This window comes from Myxocyprinus asiaticus, chromosome 40 (genome assembly GCF_019703515.2).
Source record: "Myxocyprinus asiaticus isolate MX2 ecotype Aquarium Trade chromosome 40, UBuf_Myxa_2, whole genome shotgun sequence".
In the NCBI taxonomy this organism is placed as follows: Eukaryota; Metazoa; Chordata; class Actinopteri; order Cypriniformes; family Catostomidae; genus Myxocyprinus; species Myxocyprinus asiaticus.
The window spans coordinates 9,548,326-9,565,859 of record NC_059383.1 but is presented as its reverse complement, the minus strand read 5'-3'; the positions used below and the strand labels follow the sequence as shown (position 1 = coordinate 9,565,859).

Sequence of the window (17,534 nt, the reverse complement as noted above, 5' to 3'; positions counted from 1 at the left end):
CGCGAGTGGCCCAGTGGCTGGTCCTTCTTTTCTGAGCTTATGGACATGATGTATACACACAAGGACAAATGACATAAATCTGCAGTGTCACACCAAAACTGACCCGACAGCTCAAAATATAAGCTATTATTTTAGACTTACCATAGTGAATGGGCTAAGACAAGGATAGGATTCTGAACACAGATTTTTTTATGTACTTGCTCGAAAATTGACTTTTGTTCATTCTAACTAAAAAAATCTTCTGTAGTGCAGTTTCAGGAAATGTAATCGTTAAGAGGAATCGGAATCGGAAACGGAATTGTTAAATTCTTTATGATGCTCATTCCAGGCCTAAAGGTTGCAGGTTTATATTGTAATGTGTTTTGTCATGTAACCTATAAACTCTAGTTGGTCCACAAGGTGGCAGTAACAATTGTGTGGAGCAGTACGTGCTTATTCATTTAGCGCAACACATATCCAGGGCATAATAAACGTGCAAGTGGATTTACTGTATGGAGAATGAAGACTTCACCTGCAAATAGTTAGCCAGGTGTGGGAGAGATACGGGCAAGTGCCGTATCTCTTTGCATTGCCCGAAATGCTCACTCACTTTAATCTGAACCAGTGTGAAAAGGGAACAGCCTAAGTGAGACCCAGTGTGTGTGTGTGACAGAGACTGAAAATAATAGTTTTGAGATTTTAAACTTTAGCAAATTAAACTTCAGCATTAAATATGTTTTATATCTGTATGTACAGTGTCTAATCATGCATTGGCAATGTACACTTTCTCTTGTTTCTCTTGCCAATAAAGTTTGATATGAATTGGATCTGCCCGTTTGATCCTATTTTTAGATAAATTCACTGGAAAACATAAGATTTTGCCCAACATTTAATGACAGCATGTCCATTGATTTAATGGCATATTACATATACTTGTTTTATATATATATATATATATATATATATATATATATATATATATATATATATATATATATATATATACATATAGTTTTTTTTTTTTTACAAATTAAAATAAATGATGACTAGCCAATTTCTTGCGAGTTTTTTGGGACAAAGTATAAAGTAAATATATTTATGATTATATTTTTTTTATGTTTGTTGTAATGTATCATGGCGTAATGTATCATGTATTGTGTATTTAACACACGTCATACAGTGACGGCACATGAAACAGGTCAATTGTTATTGTTTGTTTTAGAAAGAGAAGTATGAAGTATAACAGTAGGATTAAGCTATACACATACACACGAAGTAGTGACTACACTTACACTTTGTCACAAGAATTATAATTTTTTAAGCCAAATCAACAGGTTTTAGTGTTTTGTAAAGTACAGTAGTTGAAAAATGTATATTGACATTCTTTACAGAAGATGCATAACTAACTAGAGCATAGTCACACCTGCTACTCTCCTTGAACCATCATTATTTGATGAAACTGTGAGGTCTCGGTTTCCACCTCTCCTGACGGGCACACAATCTCCTGCTCAATTATTCATCAGGCCTACAGAAAGCAGCTGTACTGGCCCTGCCTCTCCTCAGTGCTGATATTCCACAGTTCTTCCAACTTCTCTTCAGAGGACCCCTGAGAATTTGAGTTCAGAGGGACCATGGAGGAGCTCCAGACGCAGCCGGGCACCAGGCTCGAGGGCAAGCCCAGAAAGGTGAGATTCAAGCTGGCCTCGTCATACAGTGGCCGTGTTCTGAAGCATGTGTACGAGGATGGACAAGAGCTAGAGAGTCCAGAGGAGCAATACCCGCACAGCTTCATCCACAACAAAATGGAGAGGGTACAGCTGTGTGGCTTAGAAGACATGCAGGACCAGAGTTTATACCCTCCGACAGGGCTAATCGCCCAGAGAATAAATGTCTATCGAGGAGTGAGGGCATGCAGGGCCCTGGCCTGCGAAGATCTACCAGAAGGGGATAACAAAGTAAGAACACCCTACTGTTAAAACTGGCATGCTTTGGACTGAACATTGCTTATCACATTTTATTAGTAGTGTTTTCTAAGGCAAGCATCACTATTATTATTGATAATACATAGGGTAAGTGATTGCTCTAAACTCGTCCCACACCAAATTGTGCATCTTGTTAAGGAGAATTGTCATTTTATTTTCCTGAGTGATCAGACTTGCGATTTCTGCTTTTTGAATGAAAAAATGGTATAAAGAAAATGGTATAGGTGCTGTTCACACTGTACACAAACCTTATTTGGATGTGAAATTCAAAATCGTTAGGACTGACTGTTCACACTGTAATTTTGTAAGTGATGAAATCTGATCTGTATGTTCAGACTGTGTGGTCTATCTACATCAGTGTTGGGGAATGGTTAACTAAAAGTAGTGATGCTACTAACTTAATTATAAAAAAAAAGTTAAGCTATTTTCACAATATTGCATCTTTTCCAGTAACAAGCTTCATTTTTCTACAAGTAGCGATGTAGCATTACAAAACGCTACATTTGTCGCATTGTATTGCAAACGCAGCAATGGAAAACCAAATCATTGAAGTGAATCGGTTCTTTCCAACAGTTCATGTAAATAAACCAGTTACAATAAACAATTCCCTTATATTTAGTGTTGGAAACTCCGATTCATTTTAGTTAGTCAGTTCTTTTGGATAGTCGATGTAACTGAACTAGTTCAAATTAACGATTCACTGATTCACTTGAGCTCCTGCACAGCCTTAAAGGGTAATGAAACACTACATTTTCTGAGATGTTAACAGATATGAATGTGTTGCACATGATTTAGGACAATGTTAGCATCCATTAATTTAACTTTTAAAAGGAAAGTGGTTAATTTATGGACTTTTTGGGCTATTTCTGTCTTCTGGCTTTAAAATCAACATTGTGTCAACGTCACACACTATAGTGAATCATTCAGTCATCAGTGTCTCATAATTATTTATGAGACTGCATGGCCTTATCTCCTGAGAAAGCTCTATCTCATGATTATTCATGAAACTACGTGACATTCTCAAAAGATGAGCGCTTCAAACTTTCAAGCGATTTAGTGAGTGAGTTGATCCCGGGCTTCGAGTGTTTAAGACTGCACGACTTCCCCACGATGCTGACAGAGAGACAGGCTTTCTAGTCAATAGTGAAACTTTATAAGGGTTACACGCATTTATTACGTGCGAGTTTTGAGATATGCGGTGAAGACTGGGGTTCGTTTGAAACTGGGTTTGACACTGCAGTCTCAGACACAAATGCTATCCATCAATCTATCCATTATATGAGTGTGATAACAAATCTAAGCACTTATATTTGTGAAGCAACGTTGTTAATAAAAAATGTAAAAAGCATTCACAAAGTTTCAATACAGAGTATGGCTTGCCATTTATTTGCACTTTAAATTACAGATATAAAATGACCAGTGTGTTTCTGTTTAATGTATTGTGAGCTTACAAATCTTTTTTTAAAACGTATAATTTATTTGTGCAATTTGTTACGAGCAATTGTGAGAATCTTTGTTGCTGTTAACTGCATTTCAGTCATGATGGCTCTCTGAAAGATTTAGCATTTAAATGTGGGTGTGACATATTAATAGAATTCTGGTCTTGGCGGACTAGATCTGCTAAACTGCTGCTGCTGCTACTGCAGAGCAGGTACAGAGACTTGCTTCAGCTAGAAAATACACACACATACTGAGTTATTATGTGGACATGATGCTGCACAAATAGACATTTCAAACAGTCACCCAACAAAGCAGGGAAGCTGCACAAATTGCATAACACAAACACAAAACATAACCCTTTAACCAACCAAATCTATCGCCAAGAATTGTGTATAGCTGCTGCTTCGAAGAGCCATGTGTATTGAGTGTATGCTAGCTAAGTGTGCCTTGGCCACTGGCCAACTGGCATAACACTAATAAACTACATTTCTATGTGTGCCTGGGCCTGCTTGGCCGAATGACTTAAACGGCTAGTGACTTGACTCAATGTTTACCTGAACCAGGAAAGCCCAGAGCTAATTTAACTAGTGACTTAGTTTAGCTATGTGTGGATTTATTTAATCTAATAACCTAAGATAGTGATGTGTGCCAGCCAGATTTGGCTAAGGCTTACCTTGTTAAAGATATGCTTCTATGTGTCATGGCCAAAGGCACACTTTACCATGCAAGCTGGTAGAAGAAAAGCCCCAGCAACCACCTCAGCAAATAGCATTTTCAGATAAAAAACTGTCATAGCAGGCTGTAGTGAAACCAGCTTGTCTGCAAATCTGAGCAATTTTAATGTTAGACAAAGAGAGATGCAAGTGTATTGGCTACCTGTTTACAAGTCAAAGGACCAATCAGCTTACACCATGTGAACCCAATGGCTTACCATATCACATGTAAACAAGCCGATTGGCTAAAAGCAAACAAGTTCAAAGAACCTATCAGCTTGCACCACATAGAGTTGCATGGCTGAACTTTGGTCATTAGTGAAATAAAGCTGAGTGACTGGATCAGACATTTGTTGTGTTCTTTCACACCACTGCTGACCATGCCCACTTTCCTTGGCATTTTCTTCAACTGTTGTGAGACTCAACTGTGCTGAAAAAAAGGGGGTTTCATGACCCTTTAAAGGGACTTTGTATTCTTTTTGGAAGCAAAATATTTTGTTAATTGCTGGTTTTATCAGGCATTTTTTTTTATTATTTCTATTCAGTTATATAAAATAGTTTATCGTTTTATAAAATATTTTCTAGTTTATTAGTGTATATTAAGTATAAATGTATGTTCAATCTAATGTTGTCACCCTACTTGCTGAACCCCTGCAAAAATTAACCATAGATTTAAAATAGTGATATTGTAGTAGCCATGCCTGTAGTAACAATGCCTGTAGTAACCATGTTTTTTTTTTGTTTGTTTTTTTTGCCAGAAACCATGGTTTTGATTCAATTTACCATGGTTTTATTACAGTAATACTGTAGTATTCATATAGTAACCATGGTTTTATTAAAGTAATATTGTATTGTATTGCCAGCAGCCATATCACTCTGTTGCCCACTGAAGCTAAGCAGGGTTGAGCCTAGTCAGAAAAGCGCTATATAAGTAGCATTCATTTGTTTGTTCGTTCGTTCATTCGTTCGTTCATTCATTCATACATACATACATACATACAGGAATATTGTAGTAACCATAATTATAGTAAGGTATTTCATCCTTATTAAATATTTAACTCTGATCGTAGAATTAAATAATATCATCATCTGATTGTTATATATCTTAAAAGTAGTAGTTAGCTACAATACAAGCAACTAAAAAGAGTAGCTAACTATAGCTAACTACTTTTTTATAAGAGTAGTTTGACAATAGTTTATGAGATATGAGTATCTTGTAGCTTGGGAAGCTACAGTTTCAAAGTAGCTTCCCCAACACTTATCTACATGGTTGCTATGGTAATGATGTAAGCATCAGCATGATGCCAAGAGACTTTCTCATATAACATCTGAGAGTAACTTTCAGTGTGGAAAGAGAGGGCAGACAACTGGGAATCCAGACAATATTGCACACTTTGTATGAAGTTACATACGTATGTATGGAGATGAAATTGTTGCATATTAACATACAAATGGAAAGAGATTCTCAAATAGAAAATTGGTTCACAAATAATTTGAATGAGATCCAAAAATAAATGTTAGGAGTTTCACAAAAATAAAGTGAATTCACAAATAAATCAAGCGGATCTTGTACACTGTGTAATTTAGTGTATTAATTTACGGTTTGTGCTCCTAAGATCATCTAATATGATTCATGTTTTCTAAAGACACTATCTGTACTACTGATCTTTTGTAGTGTCTAGTAGTGTGTCTGTTTGGATCTGCCATGTTACATTAAGAGTAAAGGTTTTGATGACACATTTCAGTCAAGAAACTTTCAAATTAACGTTAGTGACAACAGAGAAAACAATTCCAAATGGCACAATGTGTGTTGAAATGTCACATCATATATATAACTCTACTATACACTATGCATCAGCCACGGTGAGCACTATTTAAATTATAAAAAGTATAGTTTATTATTAAGCCTAACATCTTACTCTTGTCTAACAACTTAAAATATCAAAATGACTAATTTCAATCAATATATCAAATTATTCTGTAATTTTTTGGTAGGGATTCACATAGGTATGCATTCCAAAGAATACGGTTTTATTGGATTTCGGATCGGGTTCAGCTGTTCAGACTCCCCCCCCCAAAAAAAAAGAAAAATAAAAAGACAGATTTGAGTCAAGTTAGAAAAATTATTTTTGCTGCCTGTATAAACAAAGCCATAAATACTGAAGTCCTTTGACTTGTGCCAGTAAGCAACCACTTAGCAACCACACAGAACACCCAAGCAACAACATAGCAATAAACCTAAATCTTAGAACACCCTAGTAACTGACTAGATTACATGCAATTTCCATGCTATGGAGTATTTCCAACCTATTTAATCTTGAAAAGACAAACTCCTGGACATATTGGTGAAAGTTTCATCCTTAGTTTTGCATCTTTGGACCAGACAGCTCACGCAATGTCACACTTAAGTTCTACTTAATAACGAGCGATACTATATACATGCTAGTTTGGGAAACAGCCACTACTCCTATGTAAAATAATGTATGATGTTAGATGCAGTGATCTTAAAAGCTTAAGCTGCAACGTTATTTGGAAACCGAGCCAGTGTTAGTGAGGGAATTTACTTCATGTGACTAATTGGTAAACTAGTATCTGAAAATCTAACTTAAACAGCAATTATCATAGGCAAAACACAGTTTGTGCAAAGTGAGTGTTCCTCTTTTGTCTCCTAATTATGCTACATTTTTTTATTTTTTATTTTTATTTATTTAACTCTGGCATTAAAAATGTTAATGCACTAAGAGCATTTACCAAAAAAACAAAAAAAACAATTTCCCTTTGTCTCAGCCCATCGTCCCAATTTTATCTTTTGAATTCACAGTTTTTATGCCACACTATTACTAATTCATATTTCCCACATCTATTCATAGACCCACACTCCAACACAGCTTCTAAATATAGGCGTACAATTACATCCCAATGGCACAATTTGACATTCTCAGTGTTCCTGAGTATGTGCTTCTCTGCCTCCAATCTGAAAATAAGATCAGCATTCCCTGGCATCTAGATGCATTAATCCAGACAAGGAATTTATAAACAAACATAATTGGACAATACGGCCTCCATAAAAAAAGGTGCAAGTATGCTTTGGTTCTTTTTGGAGTTCTGCAATAGGCCATTTTTTGTTTTCTTTTTTTTTTTTTTCTTTTTTTTAATGTCACATGTGACATGGTGCTGAAAGACTAAACTGACAAAGATCCTCAGTTTTTCAGGTCAGGTTGTCAAGAAGAACTAACAGCATCTTTATCACATTTCTCAACAGACACCTGATATTTAATAAAATGTTATCTTTTCTTGGCTCACAAGCTGGAAGTTCACCCAAAAATAAATACTCTGTATTTATTCACTCACCCTAATGCCATACCAAAACCATACACTGTTATTTTTTCAGTGGAACACAAAGGGAGAAATCTTGGTAACACTTTACGATAACTACACGGTATAAAGTATTTGTAAAGCATTAGTTTATAGTTAATTGATCATTTATGAATATTGTTTCAACCATGTTAATACATTAATAGGCTTTAGAAATAATATGTCATTAGGTTTATACAGTTTCTCTGTGCAAACAATTTATTTTGGTTTAATACGTTCATACATAAGCAGTTTGATAATGTTTTTCATCCTTAGTAAACAACTTGTTAACCATATTGAAAATACTGTCTTTTTTCAGCAATGCTAACATTCAGATTTTCTTTGAGAGATGGTCAACAGATGTTTTCTACAAATGGTTTTCTTTGATCATTTAAAATTTCAGACAGAATTCGATTTCTTTAAAAAAAAAAAAAAAAAAAAAAACTGTGGATGTTTCCTGTATCACTTTGTGTTGTGTCTGTTTTCTAAAAAGCTTTAGTGCCTATTTTGAGCCTTAATGTGAGATGATGTCGAGTTATTTCATGGCCAACTTTTCAGAGTAATGGATGATTAATACATTTTAATTAGGCATACATAGTTTTTCTCACTTAATATTAGGTCAAGCAAAATATTTAGCTAGCGATTAGTCAGGGCTTTATTGCATCCTTTATTAGGCATTAAATGCTTTAATAGTAAGTGCTCTTGAATAGTTATAAACACATTATGCATAGGCATAAATGTATGTCCAATTAATTACATATGTAAATGTATGTTCAATTTCTTTAATAATATAAGGATTTTTATCAAACTGCTTATTTATGAACTTAGAAAACAATAATAAATTATTTGCTACAGTAAATATGTTATTGTATTAACAATGTAGGAACAACTTGTTATAAATAATGAATTAACTATAAACTTATGCTTTACAAATACTTTATAACATATATATGTATATGTACTCCAAGGTTTTTCATAGAATGTCATTATTTTTGTTCATAAAATATGGTATTGCCATCGTAGACGTCAAAAAAAAAACAAACAAAAAAAAAAAAACATGGTTGTGTTTGTGTGTCTGTATTATACAGGCTCCGGTCTTAGATTTTGGAAAGATCATTATCTACACAAATAATCTGAAGATTATTCGGGCTCCACACAGAAGAGGGGAATCTGGAAGGTGTCCTCACTGCATCCGGGACAGGAAAGAGAGATCACCAGGACAAAAGTCCCGGAGCAAAGGAAAACACAGAACATCATGTACACATACAGAGGAACCAGAAGCAAGAACTGAACAAAAGGTACAGTCTAGGGTTCTGTAGAGTGTAAACGCTATTAGCGATTTGAAAAGGAAATAAAAACTTGATGCCGTATTATTTAGATTCACTGTCCCATAGTCTATTTTCAGAAAAATGTTAACATTGGTTTTATCACTTTGTTAAATGATCTGGATTTTGTCACAGTGGTTGTTTTGTATTTGGTTATTGCCCAGAGTCAAAACATATTCACAAAGCAATGATTAAGGTATTTATAGCATGTTATCCACTGCGGAAATGCAATTCGTCATGAATAATGGCTCTTACTTTATACACCATTGAAAATAATGAACCATGACATGAATCATTTTACACTTTCACAATTCTGTCAGACTAATCAATCTGATTTTTTCTCCTGTTCTGTCTATCCAAACATAATTGTTTTTTTTTTTACATAACTAAAACACAAGTAGAGTTACAGCTATTTCAGCATTGCAATAATGTTAAATACTCAAGGAATCATATTTTAAAACAACAGTTATGACAAATTATCAGAAAGAACTGAATTCCACTCTACCAGTATAAAACCCATTAATGAATCGTTTCTTTCGGACAGTTAATGTAAATGAACAGGTTAAAATAAACGATTCCCTTTCATTTAGTGTTGGGAACTGTGATTCATTTTAGCAAGTCCTTACTTTTGGACGGTTCATGTAAATTAACTAATTCACATACATGATTCACTGATTCCCTTGAGCCCTGCACAGCCTTAAAGAGACTTTGCCTTCTTTTTTGAAGAAAAATGCTTAGTTAATTGCTGCTGTTAAACACTATTATTTGATTCAGTTATATAAAATATTTTTTTTTCTTTCTTTCTTTTTTTTTTTAAATAGGGAAACCTAATTAAGTTTTTACATTAAAACCTATTTGAGTCAAAAGATTAGAGTCTCTAGTTTAATCTGATATGCCATTTTAAAAATGTGAGTAATTTATCACAAAATGGCATGCTGTTAAACACGTTATTTTTCCTTAGAAAATGTTGCTTTGAGAGGCTAATAATGTGTCTATAACGTCTCAAAAACATGAATAACCAACACTGAATACACCAGTACACAAAATAAACTATTTGATTTAAAAAAAAACTTTCTATAGCTTGGTATTATTTATAATTTGTCCCGCTGTCCACAAATGTGGACATCGATTTTTTTTTTGCATATTTATTAGGTGCTACAAGTTACAAATCAAAAAGGTAAATGGAAAATGCACAAAGCAGTCATGCTCGGGTCTCAGGAGGATATAACTATCAGGTGATATTACTGAATTCTGCAATGAGAACTGATATTATCCAATTATTATACAGTACATGAATAATCATGAATTAATAAACATGTCTTCAGTTTCATCATAAACATCAATGAATGATGCAGGATTACTCTGGATAATTTACATGGATCATCCTTATCAAATTTTGAACACATTAAAGGAATAGTTCTCCCATCATCTACTCACCCTTATGCCATTCCAGATGTGTATGACTTTTTTTCATCTGCAGAACACAAACAAAATTTTTTAGAAGAATATCTCAGCTCTGTAGACCCATAAAATGCATGATGCAAGTGAATGGGGACCAATTGTTTTGAAGTTCTAAAAATCAGCATAAAAGTAATCTGTATGACTCCAGTGGTTTAATCCATGCTTTCTTAAGTGATCCAGTTGGTTTTGGGTGAAAATACACCAAAATATAACTAATTTTTAACTCTACATCTTGCCTTTGCAATCTCTAGGCACAATCATGATTTCAAGTTTGATTACACTTTCTAGTGCTTGACACATGCGCTGAATGCTAGATGGTGCAAGGAAGTGTTAATGAGTTTGAAATCATGATGGCCAAGGAAATTTATTGTGAAAAAGGAGTTATATTTTTGTCCAATCTCACCAACCCTACAGAGCTGAGGTATTCTTCTAAAAATATTTGTTTGTGTTCTGCAGAAGAAAGGCATACACATCTGGAATGGCATGAGGGTGAGGATGATTCTCCATTCCTTTCCCTTCATACTCACCCTACCCGTGTGGGTCCTACCACTCAGTTTACTCATCATCCATACGCAGGCCATGTCCACATCTCAGCTTTTACCTCATGACAAACCAAATGATGCTAGACAATATGTGATTTAACTGGGATGAATACTAGTGTAGTAAATGTGTAGTTGATAGTAAGTTTACAATGATGTGCCCCACCAAGTAAAGACAAGACGTGATGCTGCATTAACAAGTCATCAGCTGATGATAGTTCATGAGTAGTTAACAATGAGTTAATAATGATGTGCCCCACCAAGTAAAGACATGACATGATGATGCATTAACAAGTCATGTGTTCATGTGTAGTTAACCATGATTTAGTAATGATGTACCCCACTGGGGCCTGGGTATCTCAGCGAGTATTGACGCTGACTACCACACCTGGAGTCGCGAGTTCGAATCCAGGGCGTGCTGAGTGACTCCAGCCAGGTCTCCTAAGCAACCAGATTGGCCCGGTTGCTAGGGAGGGTAGAGTCACATGGGGTTACCTCCTCGTGGTCGTGATTAGTGGTTCTCGCTCTCAATGGGGCACGTGGTAATTTGTGTGTGGATTGCGGAGAGCAGCATGAGCCTCCACATGCGGTGTCTCCGCAGTGTCATGCACGATGAGCCACATGATAAGATGCAAAGACTGACGGTCTCAGAAACGGAGGCAACTGAGACTTGTCCTCCGCCACCTGGATTGAGGTGAGTAACTGTGCCACCACAAGGACCTACTAAGTAGTGGGAATTAGGCATTCCAAATTGGGAGAAAAGGGGATAAAAAAAAAAAAGTAATGATGTGCCCCTCTAAGTAAAGTCATGACATTATGCTGCATTAACAAATCATTTAATACACATGCACTAAGGTGATCCTTAACATTTTGCACCAGTGAAATAAAAACCAATATTTTTTTAAAGATCTGCTTAATTAAAAATGCAAATCCTCCAGCAAATATGACATTAAAAAACACAACATTTAAGGGGAAAAATACCTTTTAATGTGAAAAAACAAAAAAACGTGTCAATCTTCCACCAAGATTCTTTAAATTAATTTAATCTCTTTTGAAACATATACAGACTCAAAAGAAAAGACAAACATACCTGTTAAGACATACAAGACACTTTTAAATTATATATATAAGCTGTGTTTTGTTTCTATCTCTCCTGATTTAAAATCGGAAATGCTACAAATCCTAATGTTAGCGCTTAATATGTTCAAAGAACAAGATGTATTCAAATTCTGCAAATAACATAGTCAAAACTGATATTATGAACACACTGACAAAAAATTTCAGAATTACCATAGGAAATAGTGGCAAGAAGCCAGCCAACACCTTGAGAGTGCCACTTATCCACCTTTTTCCTGGGGGTCTTATTGGGGAAAGGAATGTGGGTGGGACTTCTGCCGGAAATCGTTCTATAGCATTCCCTAGCTCTGGCTGCAGTCATTTTAGACCCTGTTTACAGCTGGTAAAGACGTGTTTCGGATGATCCAATCGCAAATGGTCAGTGCTAAATATAGGTGTAAATGGGGAACAAAATGTTTTGTGATTGGATCACAAAAAACACATACAGTGCAGTCAAAAACCACATCACATCTGAGGTTTAAAACACTGTCCTGATGCGTACTGGATGGCAGCAAAGCACCACCTCTCACCTGTCAATCACCTGCCAAACAAAAGTTTAAACTTGTTTAAAAGTTTAAAAAAGTTTTGCTTGAAATGTTGCGTTTGTGCTTAGATTAAATCTCAACTGCACCTGGGAGAAACAGCGTGCCGGTTTTATTCACGCTTTCTTTGTCTTTATGACCTTTTTGCAGTTTATTATCATTCAGTAACACACTGACATAGTGGCTAATGTATGTCCTCACAAAATCATACATGCTCTCCTCAAAATCCTAACACCACAACGAAAGAATGAATGGACGAATGCCACAACAGCTGTGTTTACTTGATAATGGAAGTAACACCCATATTTCTCGCTAGGCATCACGGGACATAGGAAAAAGGTGGATAGGTGCCCCACCAGAAACAAACTCTCCACATACTGCTGTTCTGGGCAGAAATGTTGAGAACTACCTGCACTTGAAATGGAGTTCAAACAAGAAATGACTGAATGTTTACATGCACAAAAGTCCATGGAAAAATTAAAACAAATTACTATTATTAATAATGAGGTTGATGATGATCCAATCATTACCATCATTTTGAATTTTTGATTTTGAGTTCCTATGAAACTCACAAAGTAATCATGAAAATTACTGAGTAATATATAGTGCTGTAAAAAAGTATTTGACCCCTTCCTGATTTCTTCTATTTTTGTGTATACTAAATGGGGAAAACTAAAAATGAATTGCCTCCTTAAACTTAATAGCTGGTTGTGCCACCTTTAGCAGCAACAACTGCAACCAAATGCTTCCAATAACTGGAGATCAGTCTTTCACAACACTGTGGTGGAATTTTGGCCCACTCTTCTTTGCAGAACTGCTTTTGTTCAGCCACAATGCAGGGTTTTCAAGCATGAACTGCCCGTTTATGGTCCTGCCACCACATCTCAATCGGGCTTAAGTCAGGATTTTGACTAGGCCACTCCAAAACATTAATTTAGCTTTTTTTTGGAGCCATTCAGAGGTGGACTTACTCTCATGCTTTGGATCATTATCTTGCTGCATAATCCAGTTGCACTTGAGCTTCAACTCACAGACTGATGACCAGACGTTCTCCTTTAGAATTTTCTGGTAGAGAGCAGAATTCATGTTTCCCTCAATTATTGCAAGTCGCCTTGGCCCTGAAGCAGCAAAGCATCCCTATACCATCACAGTACCACCACCATGCTTGACTGTAGGTATGATGATCTTTTTGTGGAATTCTGTGTTTGATTTAAGCCAGGCGTAACGGGACCCCTGTCCAAACAGTTCCACTTTCCACTCATCAGTCCACAGAACATTCTCCCAAAAGGTTTGAGGATCATCAAGGTGTGTTTTGGCAAAATTCAAATGAGTCTTAATGTTCTTCTGTGTTAGCAGTGGGTTTCGCCTCACCACACTTCCATGGATGGCATTTTTGGCCAAACTCTTTCTGATAGTGGAGTCATGAACAGTGACCTTTATTGATGCGAGAGAGGCCTGCAGTTCCTTGGATGTTGTCCTTGGCTTTATTGTAACTTCCTGGATGAGACGTCGCTGTGCTCTTGGAGGAATTTTGGAAGGTCGGCTAATTCTGGGAAGGTTCACTACTGTACCAAGTTTTCTCCATTTGGAGATAATGTCTCTCACTGTGGTTCTTTGGAGTCCCAGAGCCTTTGAAATAGCTTTGTAACCTTTCCCAGACTGATGTATTTCTGTCACCTTTTTTCTCATAATTTCTGGAATTTCTTTCGACCTTGGCATAGTGTGCTGCTTGGTGAGACCTTTAAGCCAACTTCATGCTGCTGGAAAAGTTCTATTTAGGTATTGATTTGATTGAACAGGTCTGGCAGTAATCAGGCCTGAGTGTGTCAAGTCCAGCTGAACCCCATTATGAATGCAGTTTCATAGATTTGGGGATTTAGTAACTAAGGGGGCAAATACTTTTTCATTCTTATTTCTATGGTTCGGATGAAGAGTGAATTGAGTGGTAGGTTGAGTATGCAATGAAAGGGAAGGAGAATTACATACAATCGGCTGGGATCAAATTATTAGTGATCATTATTATTTGTATGATTTTCTATATTTTTGTTATGTCCATTTAAAAAAATGGCAGAATTATGCTAGATACATTTGTTGAGAAACACAAGACAGCTAAATGTATTAAATATTTAAATTATGACAATAATAAATATGAATGTTTAATTCAACATTCAGTACTTCACATTTTGATTTAGTTTATTTTCTAATGTTATTAATGCATTAACTAACAAACATGTACTAACATGTAATTAAGGTGACCATAATTAATGCATGAATTTATTTGACTCAAGTTGTCATTAATGTTAGCTCTTTATTAGTTCCTGATTATTCCATTCCTTAACTCATCGTTAATTCATGCAGAAGTAACTATTAATTCAGGTATTAATTCATGATTATTCATGTACTGTTATTATTAAGTGTTACCAAAATATTCTATTAATTAAATCCCTTCAATGTAGTTAGCTACCTTTTTTTTAGTAGCTTATGTAGCTTACTACTTTTTCAAAAGAGTAGTTTGACTATAGTTTAACTAGTTCAAGTTATAAGTAGCTTGTAGCTTGGGAAGCTACACTTTCAATATAGCCTCCCCAAAACAGCAACAGTTTAACTAACTTTAAGTTGTTTAGCAATATTCTCTTTAAAGTGTTGCTTCAACATGACAGTAGTTCACCTGAAAGAGAAAACTGGCCACAGAGGATGAGTTTACACTAATGCCTTTGCTGCAAAACTGAGAATGCAAGGCAAGTTGTGGTCTGATGCACAAAATCAGTGTTTTGGCATTTGCTTCTACTTTCATGTACATGCATGGAGCATATTTCAGGCCTTAGAAGCACTCTGCAGTGAGTACCTGAGCTGTTTATCATTTTGTTTGCTTGTTCATCATGCCTGCTGGTTTGTTAACTTGTTTTGTTTATGCAGCAGGAAGCAGGTTCCTGTGAACAGTGCGGAGGTTCTGGTTGTGCGCCCTGCTCACTGTGTCATGGCAGCAAACTCTCCATGTTAGCCAGCCGCTTCAATGAATCAATCAGAGAGTTGCACTGTCCCGTGTGTAACCCCCATGGCCTGGAGCGATGCCAGTCCTGCACTCACTAAGCCATCCACTACTGCCTCGCTTTGTCTGACACTAGAGTGTGTTGACGGTGGGTGCAGATCAGACCTTTTGAGCTGTGAACGAAAGCGCATTCTGGATTAGAGCATAAGTTTAAGGGCTTTAGGGCAGAATTGGCTTCTCAGACGTATTGCAGTGAGAGTTAATACCGATGCACTAGACTGCCATTTAATGGTTGAGATGAAATGGATGGTGAAAACCCAAAGGGAGTTAATAAATGAGTGAGGAATAAAGAGAAAATATAGTTCATTTTTTAATGACCAATGTACAGTATATATCGCAAGTTAGTGGTTATGTGACTCCTTATTTGCTGAATAGAAGTTAAAACTCACTCAAGCAAACTATGCAAAAACTATGATTATGACTATGACTCAGATACATTTAGGGGACATTTGAAGTGTTGTTTTTGGTTTTATCATGTGTATCCTTTTATTTCTTTAAATAAAATATGCAATGAATTATTCCAAAATATAAAAACTTGATCCTTAGGAATTAGATTCAGGTTTCAAAGTCAGAATCATAAACAGTAATTAAAAGCCACAGGAAATGAAATTGTTTTTGTAGTGTTTGTTTTGTATCACCAATAGTTTGCCACTTGTGGCCATTAAAGATGTCACTTTAATATAATTGTGAATATGATTCTTCATTACTATAGTCAGTTATTGTGGCCTGATTAAAATCTGATGCATTTACACTTTTTTGAACTTTCCCATCTTTGTTTACTGTTGATCAGTGCTGCTTGGAATACAGAAGTAAATCTGTTAAATGTTAACTTATTTTTAAGATTAGCCTTAATCCAATAAAAATTCTTAATCAAACCTTAGCCTTATAATGTGTAATGAATTATTAATGTTTCGGCCTGATCTCATGAAAATGACGTGACCATGGCAACATTTTTGCAAAACGAAATTATGTGCTTCATTACACGTTTCACTGCAGTTTCCCAGTAAAATGTCCAGTGGGGTGCCAAAAGCGAGTGAAATGAAGCCATAATCAGACAAGGTTTTAAAGGTGCATATTAGATGGAGGTTTTAATGAGTAAAGCGTACCTCCCTAACCTAAAACTTTAGCCTAAACCTAACAAATACTGTCCTAAATGCACACGAGAGGTAGACACAAAACAGAGCTCTTCACCCTAAACTGACACCTAAAGCTAACCGATAGTGTCCTAAAACAAATGTGATATGAAAAGCACATTTTCTGAAACAGCCACATAATTTTGTGTCACTTCTGCAGGGGTGCATTAACACACCGGCTTACTCGGGCTGAAGCCCAGGGGCCCACTACTCCAAGGGGGACTCTCTCGCGGCATCTGCCACCCCATTCTCCACCATTGACGTTCACGGGAGTAGCACATATAAAAGCTTTCAGCGAGTTGTAAACACGAGACTGTGCGCAACCGCAAAAGCCGTCCGTGTAGCACATGTTCATAGAACAACAGTCCCCCCAAAATGCCCCATCCCTGCTCGACGACTGGCAAGGGGGCCCCATGGAATGGCCAGCCCATGGGCCCAGAAGCTACCTTACAGCACCCCTGCACTTCTATGACACTTTTGTCCCACATATGACACTTTTGTCGCACATATCAGCTTGCGTGCTTGCCTGGGCTTGAGCTTCAGTCTTTGGAGGCCAAAGTCCAACACTCTATCCGGTGAGCTACCGCGCAAGCTAATACATTGGAATAAGTGTGTAAATGTCTGTACAAGCGTTAAAATTAATCGATTTTCAAATGATGCGTTATAGTAAAAGTGTTTTTGCTTCTAAGGTTGTTGATGTAAGGATTTTTGGTTACCAATTTCATTTCTCAAATTAAAATTTTTTGACTTTAATTTTTGACTTTAATTAGATTTTACCACATTATGCATTTTTTAGGTTACCTGACAAACCATTTTTTATTATTAGTTATTTTTTTAATTCACCTGATATACACTGTAAAAAATATTTGTCAGTTAACTTTAAAATGTTATTCAGATTATT

The 17,534-nt window shown here is 36.1% G+C and overlaps 1 protein-coding gene across 1 annotated transcript; it reads left to right on the top strand.

The window, feature by feature from the left end:
- Positions 1-1,610: 1,610 nt before the first annotated feature.
- LOC127430441 (glutaredoxin domain-containing cysteine-rich protein 2-like) lies at positions 1,611-15,541 on the top strand. The gene is made up of 3 exons (XM_051680203.1): positions 1,611-1,934; positions 8,557-8,766; positions 15,368-15,541. Exons 1-3 carry the CDS (start codon positions 1,611-1,613, stop codon positions 15,539-15,541), a joined length of 708 nt encoding a protein of 235 aa, XP_051536163.1.
- The last annotated feature ends 1,993 nt before the right edge of the window (positions 15,542-17,534 follow it).